Source organism: Armigeres subalbatus, chromosome 2 (genome assembly GCF_024139115.2).
Source record: "Armigeres subalbatus isolate Guangzhou_Male chromosome 2, GZ_Asu_2, whole genome shotgun sequence".
Classification (NCBI taxonomy): Eukaryota; Metazoa; Arthropoda; class Insecta; order Diptera; family Culicidae; genus Armigeres; species Armigeres subalbatus.
Window position 1 is genome coordinate 200,151,875 of NC_085140.1, and position 19,327 is coordinate 200,171,201.

At 38.5% G+C, this 19,327-nt stretch overlaps 2 protein-coding genes across 2 annotated transcripts; one reads left to right on the top strand and one right to left on the bottom strand.

Annotated features, from left to right (window-relative positions):
- Positions 1-249: 249 nt before the first annotated feature.
- LOC134211500 (origin recognition complex subunit 1) lies at positions 250-5,126 on the bottom strand. Its single transcript, XM_062688396.1, has 3 exons — positions 4,854-5,126; positions 2,017-4,285; positions 250-563 (listed from the first exon to the last, which is right to left on the bottom strand). Exons 1-3 carry the CDS (start codon positions 4,958-4,960, stop codon positions 321-323), a joined length of 2,619 nt encoding a protein of 872 aa, XP_062544380.1. The 5' UTR covers positions 4,961-5,126; the 3' UTR covers positions 250-320.
- An 8,100-nt stretch (positions 5,127-13,226) lies between these two features.
- Positions 13,227-17,347, top strand: LOC134211501 (DNA replication licensing factor MCM4). The gene is made up of 6 exons (XM_062688397.1): positions 13,227-13,465; positions 13,528-14,571; positions 15,288-15,888; positions 16,207-16,564; positions 16,625-17,077; positions 17,142-17,347. Exons 1-6 carry the CDS (start codon positions 13,393-13,395, stop codon positions 17,235-17,237), a joined length of 2,625 nt encoding a protein of 874 aa, XP_062544381.1. The 5' UTR covers positions 13,227-13,392; the 3' UTR covers positions 17,238-17,347.
- Positions 17,348-19,327: the final 1,980 nt, after the last annotated feature.

Consider the following 19,327-nt stretch of genomic DNA (forward strand, 5'->3'; position numbering starts at 1 on the left):
TCGAATGAGCAGTTTATTCGATTTGATATATTTCAATCATACAGAACAGCATATTGATAAGTATTGGTAAGTATATAGATAATTTGATTTAATACTATCGAGATGATAGGGATGCTACACTACCAAACCTTACAACATCCTAGGCAAGTCCCATATCTCGCAGTAGCCTGGGAAGGGGTCGTCAAGCCCTTGTGCCTTATGCTGATCTAATACTAATGAAATTCGGAACAGTAGAAAAAAAGCTTCTGATATTACAAAAACAATGAGTCAATTTAATAAGAATAATAAAAAAATAATTTGTATCACTTAGAAAAAAAAAACTAAATCAAGCTGCATGCTTGCAATGCGTAGTGCACATCATCAGCACTTATGTTCAGGAGAATTTTCTGATATATATCGTTACGCGAGTTTTCGCAAATCAAAAGGCGCGAAGCACCCAACCGACTACAAATTGCAATGGCTCGTCCTGGATTGGGCACCTTTATGCCAGCAAATGCCGCCAACGATTCGTACTGCGTGTACACTCCAAGAAAGCTGCACTCTTCGATACCCGTACGAGTTACCTGTTAGAGATGAATAAAAAAATAGAAAATAGAAACATACATTTATTTATTTTCTTGTAATCAATACAAATGACTTTAAACAGATTTAGTATCGATCAAATTTATTTCTAAACATAAACTTCATTACTATGTCTGAAACTCGATTTGTACAATTGCGATATAGGGGAACTGTTCCGTTTTCTATCTCACTGAAAATATATTCATCTCATCGCAAAGAAATACAGCACCACACAGCACCAATCTCGTCGCGTTTTTTTGCTAACATGCGTGCTCACTGTTGGGTAAAAAAATCACAAAAATAAGAAACAAACCAAATTCCTCCTCATTGCTTCGTTTTTGACGGGATAAACATAGGAGCTATGGGATGAAGTGCCGAACCGTTCCCCTACGTGTGAAGAAGTTGGTTTAAAAATAGATTGCGAGAGTTCAGCTATATGCCTGGTGTTGGAATTTGGATCTCATCAGTACCCGATTTTAGTGGTGGAGAAGCGCACTATGGGTGAGTTTGTTGCAACATCGCACGAGGGCGAATGATATTAAATATAATATATTATATAAACGCCAATAGAAAGATCGATACCGTGTAGAAACGGAAACTGTACCGCACCAATAACACAAGAAAGGTCTATGAGAAGTTGGCGGTCAAACTACGAGTTCCATCAACAGGTAGGAGAACTATCCATCGATTGCAACGCGAAAATCGGACCACTGTGGTGAGCTGGGCACGTAGCCAGAATGTCGGACAATAACCCGGTAAAAATGGTTCTCGATAGCGATCAGGCTAGAACACGAAGGTGCAACGAGCAAAATGGAATAATCAGCTAAAGTATGATTTGCGAACCCTTTGTAGGTTGCAGGTTGGTAACGTGTAGGTGCAGCTTTGGACTGAGTTGAACAGAGACTTTTATGTAGGGTAAGATGGGTCAGTGTCGTTTTTTAGCATCGTTTACATTTTAATATAAAGATTTTGATCTCTGTAGCAGGGTTTGCAGAAATCGCTCTCAGTAGATAACGAACAACGATAAAAGAGAGACAAAACTGTTTGGAATCATTATAAGCCATGAAAACAAGTCGAGTCACGCAATTGTGAAGATTACAAAACCTGGTGGAAATCAATGGAATAGTTACTAAACTCAAATAATTTTTCAATTATTTACGATTGCGAAAAACAGAACCGTATAGGCACAGAGAAATGATTGTAAAACGCTTTGTACTAGCTCATATTGTGTTGGGGACCGTATTTTTTTCTGATTTAATCATGCACAAAATACCTAATGGTGTTACCAATTTGTTTATTAAAAATGTATAATTTTTGTCATTATAGGGAAAGCAATACAATTACGCCGAAGGATACATTTAAGGAACTAAATCTTTCTCATGTAGGTCAGAATTATGTGCATATCGAGTTTTCAAACGAAACAATTAAGCTGAATACAATTTTTAACACACTAACCTCTGATGTGACTGCTTGCAAGAACAACTGTTCCAACTTGGAACAGCTTTTAATGGTCTGCACTTTTGCGCTGGCTATCATCTCGGCGAGTGCCTGCTGAACATGGACCATCGAAACGCTAACGAACTTGCCGATCTGTTTCGACTTATCGTCAGCTATTTCTGTCGCCCGGCGACAAATGTCTAATGCACGGCGGGCATCTCCGGACACGGCAGCAACTTTACGTGCCACGAGCTGAACAGCCTCCGCATCGAAGGCCGATGTTCCGGTTAACCGCGCCATGACAATCTCCTGCAACTGTCGAAAGTTATATGGCTGGAAGGTGAGACGTGTCAAACCTAGTCGCGAAGAGATTTTCCCCATCAGTAAACGTTCTGGCAGGTCCATCGTATTGGCAATTGTAATAACTACAAGCTGGGCAGAGCTGAGAGTAGGCCAATTTAACAGATTGTAAACCACATCCTGTCGTCGGTTGCACAAAATATCCAATTCATCAACTAAAAGAACGGTGGTAACCCGACGAGGAGCTTTAGTGGTGAAACGTTTTTCCAGTAAGTTGTAGGCCTGTTCCCAAGCTAGAGTTTTTCCTGTTAACTGACGATAAATGTGAACGTAGGCCTGCCGTGGTTCTGTGAGTCGCATCCCATTAATTTCTACAAATTCGAATTTCGGAATTTCTTCATCCTCAGCGGTAGCTTGTAACGATCTAATGACCGCAGTCGTTGTGGCCGTTTTTCCTGTTCCCGGAACACCTGAGACATACATGCAGCCTCCACAACCATCGATTATTTTCCCTTCTACAAAGTTGTAAATTTCGTTATACTCCTTTTCACGACATGGAAGGCTGGTTGGAACAGCCGAAACGTGTAACCGTTCCCGTGCCATAGCCAACGGATTATCAGTGGCAATTTCCACGGCGGCTGTTCTACTGTCAATTTTCGGCTTTATAGCTCCCGATCGAATGAGTTTCATCTTACTTGCGCTGCTTGGCGTAGATTGAGTGGTTGTTTTGGCACCTGTTCTAGACCTAGGAGTTCTAGGCTCTTCAACATCGCAAGCCAGCTTCTTCGGAGTTCGTGTAATTCTCCTCGAAACACGCCGACCCTCGGTGAACTCTTCTACAATATTTGAAAGCTGAACATTGCGTATAGGAGTTCCGACCGCCTCAACAGTTTTAGTGCTCGGGGTTTTGAGAATACTTTTGCGACGCGGTCGTGTGGGTGTTTGTTGCGGTTCTTCAGGTTTCCTTATTTTTCTTGGAGAAGTTTCAATATCTATTGGAACATTTTCTTCTTCCATTTCCCTTTTCATTGATGATCTTGTAACCGGACTGCCACATTTGGGTTTTTGGCGTTCCGATATTCTCAATTTTATTTTCAAGTTATTATTTTTAGAATCATCTTCAATTATAGAATAGTTCATCAAATCTTCTTCAGATGTGGGAGAACCACCACGAAGACTAGCATTCAAATTTCTACGAAAGTGGCCGGATTTTCTTTTAGCGCTATTCAAACGTGCCATTTTAGTAGGTGATGTGTTCTCTTGGTCACTTAATTCCACTCCACAAATTCCTTCTGTAACGTGAGTCAAATTTTTCTTATAGGAGGAATAATCCACATCCTTGATAACTTTAGCCACCCAATTATCCTCGTTTAAAACATTTTGTAGCTCCGAATTCTTCTCTCTACTAGAACATTCAATTGACTTGGATCTCGTTAATCTCAATTTAGGAGTGTTCTGAATTTCTTTTGAAACACTTCCCGAACGATAAGATTGCTGGACAATCGATTTCCTTTTCCGGGGCGTTTCGTGTTTTGTAGCGCCGCCTTTTAACAGTCCCAATTGCCATTTCGATGAGTCTGGTTTTTTCTCAAGCTTGTAGCGTGCTACATACATTGGTAGCTTGTGTGTCTTCCTGGCGACAAATTCTGAGGCGTTAATATCACATTCTACAATTTCGACTTTACAAAGACCGAGGATGTTGTCAATACTTATTACGTCTCCAAAACGGCAGTCCTCGAAGACTTCATAATCGTAGTCAAAAATATAGTTTTCATTCTCTGCTATATATTTGGGCAGCTCTTTTGGCCAGGAGTACCATTGAACTTTGGCTTTGAATACTTCATCATGTGTGTCGTCAATGATCTCGTACATAAATAGAATTCGTGCTACGTCACAACCTTCGATTGAATCCGAATCAGCCTTATCGCTATTCCTAACCAGTACACAGTCTCCAATCTTCAAAGTAAGAGCCCCAGCAATACATTTTCTGAAATAAGAGGAATTAATCAAGAATATTTAGTCGTACATTGAACCATTAAATAATTTCTTGACTCGATTAAATGGAAACTGGTTTTCGTATGATTACAAATAAATTTTATGGTTCGCTATTCATGATTAAAACTATGATTAACACTTATTTGCGAACCCCCCAATATTAGGTACATATTTACTTTTTCATTCCTTGACCCGATAATAAGTGTAAACTAACCGGTTATCGTTCCCCATAAAAATTACAATTACATTTAAAATGAAATGGATAACGATTTGATATTGTACCATGCAGTACACCCAGAAGTGCCAAAATTTTAATAGGCTTTGCTTTAATGTAATATGAACTTAAAACCGATTATGTATTAAAAAAAACATTTTAATTTGTACTTGTTTTGTATATTACTTGTATCAAACAATAGCCAGTAGTAGGTACATATTACACTATTTGTCAGGTCAAGGAAACACGATTCATAAATAAAATGAATCAGGGTAAACCAAATAAAAAATTTCAATTGCTGAGAACAATTATTGATATTTAATAACTAATTAGGCTTACTGCTTACTTGTAGTAAAACAATTCTTTGCTGCTGAACGATTGTTCTATCTGAGGGTCGTAAGGCGCTCCAATCCAGCTAATTCTGCTGTGATTATTATTGATTTTTTTCTTCATTGTAATTTCAATACGTTTATAGATAAATAAATAATGCTATGCAGTTATCACGAAACAAACTAAACTTTAAAAAATCCAGCAATTAAAGAAATCGAAATTATTTATATCAATTAGAGCTTGGGAGCACTAAACACTGCGATGACGATGGAACGATTAGCTGTCAGTTTTTCGCGCGCACTTTCAAGTTTACCGAACACATGGGGTTTTTCGGTTTGACCGAATAACCGGTTAAAAAAAGGGTGTACACTGAGGATAATCCGCACATATTTATTGGCGAAAATCCATAAATTTTTATTTTAAGATTTATATGTGCGCACATAACTATCCACTATCCCAGGACGCACTTAAAACAAATTAGTGTAATATATATCATGAGCAGCTACACATATATTTCATTAGCGCAATACGATTTTTATTAGCCAAACATTAGCCGTCCTGCTGGAAGACAGCTGAAATGTTTCCTGTGTACAAAAAGGGAAGCAAGCGCGATATAAATAATTATCGAGGAATCACGTCGCTATGCGCTGTATCGAAGTTGTTTGAGCTGGTCGTCATGGATTCTCTAAATGGTCACTGTAAACATTATATCAGTACCGATCAACATGGCTTTATGGAAAAACGTTCTACATGTACGAATCTACTGTGTCTTACATCATACGTTACAGACAGTATGCTTGCTTGTAATCAAACAGATGTAATTTATACGGATCTAACTGCAGCATTTGATAAGTTGAACCACAGCATTGCGATCGCCAAGCTTGACAGATTGGGAATTGGAGGCAGCCTACTTGCATGGTTTGGTTCGTACCTTACTGAGCGCCAGCTGACAGTTGCTCTAGGCGATTGTCGCTCGGAAAGCTTCTTTGCGATGTCTGGCATACCGCAGGGTAGTCATCTGGGACCGTTGATATTCCTTCTCTACTTCAACGACGTGCATCTAGTTCTAAAAGGACCGCGATTATCATTTGCAGATGATCTTAAAATGTTTTTGCGCATATGCTCAATAGCCGATTGTCACTTACTACAAGACCAGATCGATGCTTTCGCTCATTGGTGCGATCTAAATCGACTTGTAGTTAACCCGAAAAAGTGCTCGATCATAACTTTTCTAGGAAGAAACAACCGATTACCTTCAACTACTGCCTGTTCGGAACGACTATTGAAAGAGTGCACTGTGTGAAAGATCTCGGTGTTCTATTGGACTCCAAACTGACATACTCGGATCACATTTCATATGTTGTTGATAGAGCATCCAGGTCTCTTGGATTTGTGATCAAAGTGACAAAGACTTTCACAGACATCTACTGTTTGAAAACACTGTATTGCTCTCTCGTGCGATCTACGTTAGAATACTGCTCTGCGGTCTGGAGTCCAAACTATAATAATGGTGTCGAACGCATCGAATCCGTTCAACGTCGATTTATACGGTACGCACTCCGCAACCTTCCCTGGAGAGATCCGCTACGACTTCCTCGCTACGAGAGCCGTTGCCAGCTGATCAGCTTAGAACTTCAGTGCATCCGATGTATGCAGAGCATTAACCGTCGCCGATATTTTGCAAGGTAGAATAGATTGTGGCACTCTTCTGCGACAAATAAACATCAACGCGCAACCCCGACAACTGCGGTGTAACCTAATGCTAAGACTTCCTTTTCGTCGCACAAACTATGGGCTGCGTAGTGCTCTCCATGGTTTGCAGCGTGTCTTCAATAGAGTGGCGTCGGTGTTTGATTTCCACTTGACACGAGATGTCCTCCGCCGGTTCTTCACATCATTTTTTACCGACCAGAACAATTGACGCACATAGACTATACCCAAGTAACCATTAGGCCGTTAAAATCGACTTTATTTCGGCTCTATAGTCGCATTAAAACCCTGTCAACAGTGCTTATAAGACTTAAAAGATTATTTAGTGCTGCTCAAAAGCCGCTTTTGGCGAATTATTTGGCTGATATAGTGCTTGCCCCTACCTATTTTTCCACGCCTATGCCAAAATGTCAAAATTTTTAGACGAGTTGGAAGGGACCAAAAAAAATATGAAATGGAAAATATTTGTTTATATTTTAATGCGTTCTTTCTTTTTTCTTCCCGTTGGGGAATCGATGATTTTTTTTGATAATTATATTTAACTCCGGGCTTGAACGCTCGAACTGTGTTTGATGGTTTTGGTTTAGATTGGCCGCTCAGTTTACCATATGATCCATCACGGATTTGAATAGATGTATTGCTGGGAAGGGATAAAAAGCAGAAGGATTTCATCTGCCTCTATAACATAGGCGAAAAAGCATTGAAATGAAACAATAACAATCTAAGGAACAATCTGTAAATAAGTAGACGGAACTTTTTTGTATTCAAGAAGAATCTTCCAGGTGAAGATTAATAAATATTGCCGTAGAATAAATTCACAGCCCATTAAACATTTATCCGGCATTCTCCATGTTATGTAAATACCATTGAAAAGCATACACGACAGATTCACACAAGATTTCTAGATTTCTAGTGCGAGTAAAAGAAACAGGTTGTTCTTATTATTGAAACTCTAGGTGTTGTTGTTATTGATTCTACCAAAACGTCATAGAAAGTAGCTCTAAATTGGTAATAATAATTTCCTTATTCGGCTTGTATCCACAGGGCTGGTGAGCATTATATCGAAGCGTTATATACCGATATACGGCTTCTTTTACTGCTTGAAGTTTATACTGCTAATTAGCACTTGAAAATCATATATACAGCTAATAGGCACTGAAATGTTGTTATATGGTGTATATAAGGCTTATTAAAGTGCTTAATGGTTACCTGGGTAGTTAATGTATTTGTGATTGTATTGTATTTTAATCCTTGACAATGTTTTTAATGTAGTGATGTGATATTGTATTTATATATATATATTTTAAACCATCATTGGGGCTGTATCAAGTCTGTTGATGTAATAAATAATAATAAAAAAAAAACAAAAAAGAAAAGAAAAAAAAAAAAAAGGAAAAAAAAGAAAGAGAAAACAAATGAATCACAAGTGTGAAGTTAGCTGATCACATTCTATTAGTGTACACATATGTATTACGTGCAGATTATTCTGAGTGTACATACGGTTAGAAAAAAGTACCTAATTTTAGGTATACTTTTTTTTCTCTTGCATCTCCCTCCGTTTTCTATTTGTTGTCATAAAATGAAGAGCAAAACCGGCAAAACCACTCAAAATGGGTGTGGGAACCCAACGTTGAGTATCTCATGTTTACAAAGTTGAGTGCAATTTAGGGATGATTCAAGTATGACGTCCACTACAAAGGGGCCCTCCTTAGCCGTGCGGTAAGACGCGCGGCTACAAAGCAAGACCATGCTGAGGGTGGCTGGGTTCGATTCCCGGAGCCGGTCTAGACAATTTTCGGATTGGAAATTATCTCGACTTCCCTGGGCATAAAAGTATCATCGTGTTAGCCTCATGATATACGAATGCAAAAATGGTAACTTGGCTTAGAAACCTCGCAGTTAATGAACACTAAGCTGCGAGGCGGCTCTGTCCCAGTGTGGGGATGTAATGCCAATAAGAAGAAGAAGAAGAAGAAGTCCACTACTTTTTTAGATTTCTAGACCCCCCTCCCCCCTCTGTCACGCTTTTTGGTATACCTAGTATATGCACTGTAACAAAAACTTAGACCCCTAAAACTTGTGACATCATTGTTGATCGACCCCTTACCTAACTTTTGGTTAGTTTCTTATTAAAATTAAGTACACTCAGAAATAAATGTATACTAAATAGTGTAAAAATCATGCTAAAGCTTTGGTCCGATTCGTGAATCAAAATCGAATTAAACTTAAAAGTGACAGTTCAAAAATTTCCAAATAACCCTGCTCGCAGAGCAAGATTACTTTTGACAGATATTGAATCATTTTCGATAGATGTTTGGTTTAGCTGTCAAACTGTCACTTTTAAGTTTAATTCGATTTTAATTCACGAATCGGACCAAAGCCTAAATGGCTACCCAGGTAACCATTAAGCACTTTAATAAGCCTTATATACACCATATAACAACATTTCAGTGCCTATTAGCTGTATATATGATTTTCAAGTGCTAATTAGCAGTATAAACTTCAAGCAGTAAAAGAAGCCGTATATCGGTATATAACGCTTCGATATAATGCTCACCAGCCCTGTGGATACAAGCCGAATAAGGAAATTATTATTACCAATTTAGAGCTACTTTCTATGACGTTTTGGTAGAATCAATAACAACAACACCTAGAGTTTCAATAATAAGAACAACCTGTTCCTTTTACTCGCACTAGAAATCTAGAAATCTTGTGTGAATCTGTCGTGTATGCTTTTCAGTGGTATTTACATAACATGGAGAATGCCGGATAAATGTTTAATGGGCTGTGAATTTATTCTACGGCAATATTTATTAATCTTCACCTGGAAGATTCTTCTTGAATACAAAAAAGTTCCGTCTACTTATTTACAGATTGTTCCTTAGATTGTTATTGTTTCATTTTCAATGCTTTTTCGCCTATGTTATAGAGGCAGATGAAATCCTTCTGCTTTTTATCCCTTCCCAGCAATACATCTATTCAAATCCGTGATGGATCATATGGTAAACTGAGCGGCCAATCTAAACCAAAACCATCAAACACAGTTCGAGCGTTCAAGCCCCGGAGTTAAATATAATTATCAAAAAATCATCGATTCTCCAACGGGAAGAAAAAAGACAGAACGCATTAAAATATAAACAAATATTTTCCATTTCATATTTTTTTTGGTCCCTTCCAACTCGTCTAAAAATTTTGACATTTTGGCATAGGCGTGGAAAAATAGGTAGGGGCAAGCACTATATCAGCCAAATAATTCGCCAAAAGCGGCTTTTGAGCAGCACTAAATAATCTTTTAAGTCTTATAAGCACTGTTGACAGGGTTTTAATGCGACTATAGAGCCGAAATAAAGTCGATTTTAACGGCCTAATGGTTACTTGGGTATTCGCCTGGTTGACCCTATAGATAGTGGAATATATAGATGAGCGAAGATAAATCCTTTGTCTCCAAACGAACTGTCAAACGTGTCTCCAAACGAGCATGACGTCACGATTTCAATGGAAACGTTAAGCCCCAAACGCAATACAACGGAAACGGCAAATTTGACAGAAAATATATGGGCTAACTGTCAAATTTTCCGTTTCCGTCGCCGTTCCGTTGAATTGCGTTTGGGGCTTTAAGGCTGTGAACCATTCCACCGATTCGTTTAACTTTTAGTTAAAATTTGACAGTTCGATGGTTATTTCGCCGTGGCTAAAAATAACCCTGCTCCGGAGCATGGTTAGATTTGACAGTTCGATAGTTAAACTTTGTTCGCGAGAAAATTGGCGCCAAATCCATTTCGTTCCGAATAACTATCAATCTGTCAAAACTCAAATGGGTCGGCCTCGGAGTAAAATTTTAACCACGATGGGAAAATAACCATCGAAGTGTCATATTTTAACTAAAAGTTAAACGAATCGGTGGAATGGTTCACACCCTAAGGGCTGTGACGTCATATGCGCGTGTGCACGGGCAAAAAAATCGACTCAGCCATGCTTTCGATCATCTATAGATTCTACTATCTATAGTTGACCCCAAACTCGTATTCCACCCAGCAATACTCGAATAGTATAACTTTGAGAAAATCATTCTCTAGTATAAGTTAGCTTTATGACTAGTTATTACTGAGGCGGGCACTCTTTACGTAATTGCTCAACTGGTTTTGTGCGGATATTTACTGGGAAATAATGGAATTTTAGGAGCAACGTGCGGTGACTTGGTAAATGGAAAAATTATGATTTACAGAAGAAGAATGCAAATCAACAATATTTTCGCGTTATCCTGGTTTAGTATAATGTATAATGATGCATAGTATACTTTTTAAACTAAGTAAAGAATAAACGTCAAAAATGACTTAAAAGGTTAATTTCAAACCTTTCATGGCTTTATTTTATTTCTGAGTGTACACTGACAAAAATCCAATCATATCCATTATGTGTGGCACACATAAATTTTGACTATAGCATTTCCCATATAACGGCCGAGGGGCGATTCACTGATATTAAATGTTGAATCGTAAGTACACGAAAAAATATAATGCAAAAAAATGCAAATAATACATAAAAATACAAATATTTCATAAAAATGCATTATTACACGGAAAATTTGAAAATTACTTTCTACTGCAAAAAAATACACTGAAATAAATAAAATTGCTCGAAATAAACAAAATCGGAAAGCAAAGAAAAATTATAAACGAGGTTCAATATTCGGAGAAAAAATACGACATTTCATATTCTGGGAAAAGCAGCAAACTGTATGCTGCGGCGAAAAGACATCCAAATCGTCTACAATGCCTGTAAGCTATTTAATTGAAAAATAAAACCTCTTGCATCGATTTTATGTTAATTGTTATTGCCTTTAACTTCTTCCGAATGTGTTAAAAGTGAAAAAGCCGGCCCCCACTATAAACCGGAATTTAATGGTTGTTTGATTTCCGGCCGAACCAGCCCAACAGCCGAGTGTCAGTGTCGAATCGATCGGTTTTGCATTGATTCGCAGCGTTTGTACTTTGCCGGGCCATTACGGGCTCGAAAAATATGTTATTGGAAATTCGTATGAAAAAGGTGCGTGATTGTGATCAAGAAGACAGCTAGTTATTTATTTCTCTTCGTTGGAGAACCAGTGTATACTGCTCTTATTCACGGATTCTGTTTGGTTTTCTTGTTTGCTTTTGATAACAGCCGTGTGTAAAAATTTCGACCTACGTCGAGTTTGCTCGATTCACAACTTCTTAGCTGTTTCAAGCTACTCAAAGTAAATTGATTTCAGCTGAATGAACGCTAACTTGAAGTTAGCTAAAACAGCAAAATGTACGCTAAACATCAAACATGGTAAAAATGTAATCTATACTTCGAGTCCTTTATTGAGTAGGACAGATAATAAAATTCATCCCTCATAGTGGAAATATAAATCAAACTTTTGTGTATCAGTATAAGGGGCAAGCCAGAGTAAACGCGACGTGCGATGCGACGCGACGCGACAGTGCAATTTGACAGCCTGTTGATATTGATTGTTATTCTTTTACGTGAGTCGCGTCGCGTCGCAGGAACGTATTTTTTCCCACTTGTACGGCTTGTCTAATATGTATGCTAATTCGTAAGTTGCATTACATTTCAAAACAGAATTTATTGTTATTTCCGATAACGGCTATGTGAATTCGCATAGCATATATGTGGAAACACACATAACCCTTATTAACTAATAACCTTTACAGTGATCGTTCGCTAATTGGGGCACGACCTCACCCCAACTAGCGAATGCCGTTCGCTAATTGGGGCGTTTTGACAAGCGTCAATATTGTTTACTTCTTGCATTGAACAAAGGAAAATTTTACGCGCCAGAAAATATCGATCCCGCCAAACACGGAAACAAAACGTCAACGCGTTTTTGACATAACATTCTGACGTTTAGCTGCTTTTTAATTGGGTTTCGCCCCAATTAGCGAACCCCCAACTAAAAAGCGCCCAACTAGAAAAAACCCAATTAGCGAACGTTCACTGTATGTGGATTCTCCTATAGTGGGTGGTTATTAACGCACACATAAAATTTATTTGTAAATTTCTTTAGATTTTTGCCAATAAAAATGTGTGGATTTTTATTAGTGCAGTATAAGAAAAGTAAAACCCCGTACTGCTGACCGTTTTTAATTAAATTGCTTTTAGAATTTTTGAGAAGAGTTTTAAAAACTTCTCCGTATGGTTTCCCGTGGAGATTTTTTCGATTACAGTCGCGATTCGCTGGTTATGGGCCACGACCTCGACCCAACTAACGAATTCGGTTTTTTGGTTGGGCCAACTGACAGCCATTTGAACACGTGTATTTCGACTTGAACATCACAAATGATGTCCAATGACGCCCAATCCCGTTTTCCGTGTTTACATTGAATTTTGACGTACGGGTGCTTTTTAGTTGGGCCATGACCCAACCAGCGGAGGCCCAACTAAAAAGTGGCCCAAGTATTAAGATCCCAACCAGCGAATCCCGACGGTATCATCTTTCTGCTTCTTCTTCTTCGTGCAACATCAAAGCGCCAATATAAATAAAATTACATTATTTTTTTACGTGCGTATGATGATGTCTTGCAAGTCTTGCATGCAAGCTTGCATGCATGCAACAGGTCTATTCTAAACCGATAGCTTGAAAAAAATGCAGTGCTATTTATTTCCATGAACAAAGATGCGGTAAAATAGCTTCGCGCGCTTTTTTATTTATGTTTCACTTCACAAGCAGCAACGTTCTTGTTCCAGGAGCGAATTTTTTCTCTAAAAATTACTTTATTACTGTTACTAAAAGTTACTGCTATTTTATAGTATACTGAGTGATTACTTTTGTTTTCAACGGTTGCGACTAGAAATTATCGGGTATGTCCAGTCCAGCAAGATCCACTCGTGGCCGGCGACAAGAAAATGGCTCACAAAGCACTCCTTCCAAGCAAAGTTAGTAAAACGGTACCAAATCTGTATGTAGTTATAGTTATAATATTTATTATTGTCCACAGCTACTTCCAACAATGAAACTGAAACGCCCTTGCGAATGGGAAGTCGATCTCAAAATCCCAACGTTGTAGTTGAAAGCTCGGACAATGTTACAGTTCCCACTTCTCCAGCTGTTGGGGGATCCGGAACCGCTATGGGTCCACCAACTAGCCCATTCAATGCTGGAGGAGGTGCGGGTGCTGTGGGATTGAGCGAAATCGATATCAGCTCTCCATTGAATTATGGAACACCAAGCTCGATGGGGTCAATCCGCACGCCTAGATCCGGCGTTCGTGGTACCCCGATGAGACAACGACCCGATCTTAGGACCGATAGGCATATGCGCCAGGTGAATGTTGGATCCGATCAGTTGGAACCTATTCCGGAAGGAAGCGCACAATCGGAAGCCGATTCCGTTGGAGCTAGTCAACCGAAAATGGTTGTATGGGGTACTAACGTTGTGGTATCGGAATGTTTGAAGAAGTTCAAGGACTTCATCATGAGATACATAGATCCCGATGCGGCACAAGATGAGGTTTCTGAGGGAATGAATTTGAACGATCCTCTCTATATGCAAAAGTTGGAGGAAATCAACACACTGGAGGAACCGTTCTTAAATGTCAATTGCGCTCACTTGAAGACCTTTGATGAAGCCTTGTACCGCCAGTTGATCTGCTATCCGCAGGACGTGATCCCAACGTTCGACGTCGCCATAAATGAGATGTTTTTCGAGCGTTACCCAGCCGCTGTTTTGGAGCACCAGATCCAGGTTCGTCCATTCAATGCGGAAAAGACGCGCAGCTTGCGCGCATTGAATCCGGAAGACATTGACCAGCTGATCAGCATTAGTGGGATGGTGATTCGTACTTCGAACATAATGCCGGAAATGAGGGAAGCATTCTTTAAATGTATTGTCTGTAGCTTCAGCACTGTGGTTGAGCTGGAGCGGGGTAGAATTGCTGAGCCGACACTCTGCTCACACTGCAACACTAATCATTGTTTCCAGTTGATTCACAACCGCTCGCAGTTTGCCGATCGACAAATGGTTAAGCTGCAAGAAGCACCCGGTAAGTATATGTAGTCTAATGTTTTGATTTATTATTTCTACGAGTATCTAATTTAAATTTAAAATGATGTGAAATCATTGTCGTTTATGAAAAATCGTTTACCTACCTTTAAAATTGTTGTTCACTGTGTCAATGTGGTTTGACTCGATATAGATAAATATTTTTTTATTAATATTCAATAGTCTAGGAACCAAAAGGCATCTTTGAAGAAATATTTACACAGGATTTTGTTTTTACACGATTTTTTTCGCTCGTATTTTTGATCGTGTGACTTTAATTTGCCACCAAACTCTTCGCAACATGTTTCAAAAAATCCAGAATAAATCAAAGAAAAATCACATGATAATTAATATACGTTAAACATTTAGGATGAGTGGAAAATTGAGAAAATGTAAATCGCGTAAAAACAAAATCCAGTGTACTTGGTTTACCCTTACTAATATTCAATAGTCTAGGATAATATAATAATTTATATTATATAATATAAATATAATAATATAATATATTATATAATATAATCTATAAGATTACAAGATTATATTATATTATATAATATATTACTTTGTAGTGGAAGAAGGCATTGCTCATCATCTTTATTTATTTCATATCATGGATAAATTAAAGTACTGTTTTAATGGGATCAGGACAGGCTCATCTTGATGATGCCGTCGTCGACTGTTATTGAGCAAGTTGAGTAATTTATTCCATTGTTACAGATGACATGGCTGCTGGACAGACTCCTCATAATGTTTTGCTTCTTGCTCACGATGATCTGGTTGACAAGGTCCAACCGGGAGATCGCGTCACGGTGACTGGTGTATATAAAGCAATGCCAATACAGGAGCATCCCCGTCAACGTAACGTCAAATCGGTGTACAAAACCCACATAGACGTTGTACACTTCCGCAAGGTGGACGATAAGCGTCTGTACGAGCAAGAGGAAGGCAAGGAACACATGTTCCCGCCAGAAAGAGTAGAACTCCTTAAAAAGCTATCTCAGAAACCGGACGTGTACGATCGATTGGTAAGAACGATTGCTCCCTCTATCTATGAAAACACCGAAGTAAAAAAGGGAATCCTGCTTCAATTGTTTGGCGGGTCAAAGAAAAAACAAGCTACTTCAGGTCGACAGAACTTCCGCGCAGAAATTCATATGCTGCTTTGTGGAGACCCCGGAACATCAAAGTCACAACTGTTGCAGTATGTATATCATTTGGTTCCCAGAGCCCAGTACACTTCCGGAAAAGGATCGTCCGCGGTGGGTTTGACAGCATACGTCACTAAAGATCCCGAGACACGGCAACTGGTTCTGCAAACGTGAGTATCTAATATCATTATTAATTGAGTTGTAATTTAATAAACTTAGAACGTAGTACAACAACGATCACCAACATATTCTTCCTGCTTACAAATCTTTTGTAATAACAATTCAAACAGCTGGTTCCTGACAATCTTACGATTATAAGAATGCTATAGCTTTAGCTTTAGAAAGTTTAGCAATGATTATATAAGTGACATACCATGACATAGTTGTTCATAACTCAGTAGCACTAATAATTATATTCTCGGAAAGTTTGCACCTTCCTTTGAAAAAAAAGAAAAAAATGATAGGCTAATTTTATGTTTTCGCTGTAGAGGAGCCTTGGTTTTGGCCGACAATGGCGTTTGCTGTATTGATGAGTTCGACAAAATGAACGACTCTACCAGAAGCGAAGTGATGGAACAGCAGACACTCAATATTGCGAAGGCAGGAATCATTTGCCAACTGAATGCTCGCACATCAATTTTAGCAGCTGCCAACCCATCCGAATCACAATGGAATCCGAACAAAAACGTCATTGAGAACGTTCAGCTTCCCCATACGCTGATGTCGAGGTTCGATTTGATTTTCCTGATTCTGGATCCTAAAGACGAACAATTCGATCGACGTCTGGCAAGTCATTTGGTATCACTTTATTACGCCAGCCGTGAGGATGACGAAGACACACTTTTCGTAAGTATTTGGGCACTTCCTTTTGTGTTTGCTGAGATACTGACTTTTGCCATCGTTTAGGACATGAGTATTCTGCGCGATTACATTGCCTATGCTAAGGAGCATATCAACCCAATACTGTCCGAAGAGGCACAGCAGCGCTTGATTCAGGCATACGTGGACATGCGCAAGGCCGGTGCAGGTCGTGGTCAGATTTCGGCCTACCCAAGGCAATTGGAAAGTTTGATCCGATTGGCAGAAGCTCATGCGAAGGTGCGCTTCAGTCAAACTGTCGATGTGGTCGATGTAGAAGAAGCTTATCGTCTGCACCGCGAAGCTTTGAAACAGTCTGCAACTGATCCGCTTTCTGGAAAAATTGACATCGGCATTCTAACGACCGGTTTGTCCACTGCGGCAAGAAAGAAGCGAGCTGAGTTGGTTACCAGCATTAAGAATAACTTGAAGACTAAAGGCAAGATATCTACATTGCCTTACAAGAAACTATTTGGCGAGATTAAAGAAGCATCGCAAGTGGTAAGTCTCACTGAATTACATCTAGAAAGGGTAACTTCTAACAAAAGGTTGTTTTTCTTTTCAGTTAATTACAAAGGAACAATTCGAAGAAGCTCTTAAAGAACTCCAAGATGAGGGTGTTATTGTTATCGTTAGTAATAATACCATCAGGATATGCTAAAAGGCCATTCTCATCTCTATGCAGTACCTTTCTTACTATTCATAAGGTTAGTACTAAGTTGTTTTTATTTTACTTTTATTGACCGAAATACATGATCATAGTCAGATAAATCAACGTTCAGGTTCTCTAAGATGACATTCTTGTTATTTCTCGCTTTGCCTATTATAATAGGACTCCACATTCATTCACGACTATGAAACTATTTTATTTTTCTAAAGAGGTGAGCCAGCCCAGGGCTGAAAACCTCTAAAATAGACTAAAAAAATTAAACGACGAATAAAAAAATCTACTCATTCATTTATTTTCAAATCGCAGCAAAAATTAAGCTTTATTATTAATCCTTTCCTACGACTGTTTTTCAAATATTTCCATAGGAAAGAATCACTTTTGAGAAAAATGCTAGAACAGAAGTTATTTGGAATATTATGTACAAGACATGACCGCCCGACGTATACTTTGTAAAACAGTAGTGTTTTGAAGAACATAGTGTCATCATGCTTGAATATTATAAGATCTGGTTACTTATGTCTTCTTCTTCTTATTGGCATTACATCCCTCACTGGGACAGGGCCGCCTCGCAGCTTTGTGTTCATAAGTTCCACAGTTATTAACTGCGAGGATTTCTAAGCCATGTTACCATTTTTGCATTCGTAATCATGAGGCTAACACGATGATACTTTTATGCCCAGGGAAGTCGAGACAATTTACAAACAAAAAATTGCCTAGACCGGCGCCGGAAATCGAACCCAGCATGGTCTTGCTTTGTTGTCTGCGCGTCTTACCGCAACTCAAATTTATTCCTCAGCGGTGATGTTGCCTTTCTCGATTACATCTGTTGGATTCGACTTAGTAAAGTTGATGAATCCCAAAGTGAATTGCCTACATTTTTCGATTAAATACTTCTATGCGTTTCGTGTGAATTTTCATTAGTTTAACGTTGATAATCAAAAATTTCAATGAAACTGGTACATATGCGGAGAGTAAGTTATCGAGTCGATTGATATACAATCAGTTCTTTTTTTACACGGGTGGCTTTTAGTCGATTACGACCTTTAGCGTTAATGAAACTATGAGTTAACCCCATGAAAAAATTTACAAAAAATCAAAGAAAATTCAGGTGGTATTTTAAAAGCTGTGAATAATCAGGTTAACCGGGAAATTAAAGAATACCAACCGTGTAAAAAAAAATTGGGTGTATCATTCTCAAAAATCCATCGCTATTAACGTTCAATGTTTTTCATGACTTCTTGACGGTCCCCAATTTCGGAATTAACGTTTTACACCCATTATCCAAGTCTTCCTTTTAGACGTACTTTAGGAAAAAACATTTTTTATTTTATTGTAAGTCAATAGTTACTTCAGGCTTCGGGCTAGATCACAGCATGATATGTGTAAATGGGAAACAAAGATTCTCATTACATCTTTGTTCAAAGTGTTGCTTGGACATGGCAACAGTTACCAACCGTTGTCAACATAGACTGCTATTAAGTATTGAATGTCGGGTCCAACCAACCAACTTTACATGCTAACTATTTATTTGGAAATCATCTATGCACGTGCTGAGCTTCACTTTTTTTATTTAAATTTATTTGCTAATTATCTAATACATGCATTTATCTTTTAGACTAGGTGTTCCGTGTTTTCCTAACACTATTATCCTCATTAGGTACATTTTTAATTATTATCAATAGGGGAACTGTACCGGTTTTGGCCATGTTCCTAATTTGGCCAATTTTGCGAATAACTCAGAAAGTAAAGCAATTCGCGAGGGTTTTATTAGTTCCAACAAAAGATATATCCCTCACGATTCAACGCTGCTTTCAACTGATCGATTATTTTGGAAAATTATGTATTTTCCAGGGTTGGCCAAATTAGGCACTAAGTTGGCCAAAACCGGTGCACTTCCTCTACATTTCAATTGCCTCTGGCAGTTAGAATTTGACCTCTGGTTTAATTGAACCATGTAGGAATTACAATGTTTAAAACTTAAACTAAACTTAACCTAATTTATACTAAGGGTACAAGGAGCTAATCGATGCAATAGAAGATTGCAACGATTTTTGTCTAAAATTGGAAATAATTTAATTGGA

What these genes read in the sequence shown, in the direction of transcription:
- LOC134211500 (XM_062688396.1), bottom strand. Translation starts at nt 4,960, where the DNA reads ATGAAGAAAAAAATCAATAATAATCACAGCAGAATTAGCTGGATTGGA. An exon ending in AAAGAATTGTTTTACTACAA is followed by an intron (nt 4,286 to 4,853) that starts GTAAGCAGTAAG and finishes CTCTTATTTCAG; the next exon opens with AAAATGTATTGCTGGGGCTC. An exon ending in TGCAAGCAGTCACATCAGAG is followed by an intron (nt 564 to 2,016) that starts GTTAGTGTGTTA and finishes CATCTCTAACAG; the next exon opens with GTAACTCGTACGGGTATCGA.
- LOC134211501 (XM_062688397.1), top strand. Translation starts at nt 13,393, where the DNA reads ATGTCCAGTCCAGCAAGATCCACTCGTGGCCGGCGACAAGAAAATGGC. An exon ending in CGGCAACTGGTTCTGCAAAC is followed by an intron (nt 15,889 to 16,206) that starts GTGAGTATCTAA and finishes TTTTCGCTGTAG; the next exon opens with AGGAGCCTTGGTTTTGGCCG. An exon ending in TTAAAGAAGCATCGCAAGTG is followed by an intron (nt 17,078 to 17,141) that starts GTAAGTCTCACT and finishes TTTTCTTTTCAG; the next exon opens with TTAATTACAAAGGAACAATT.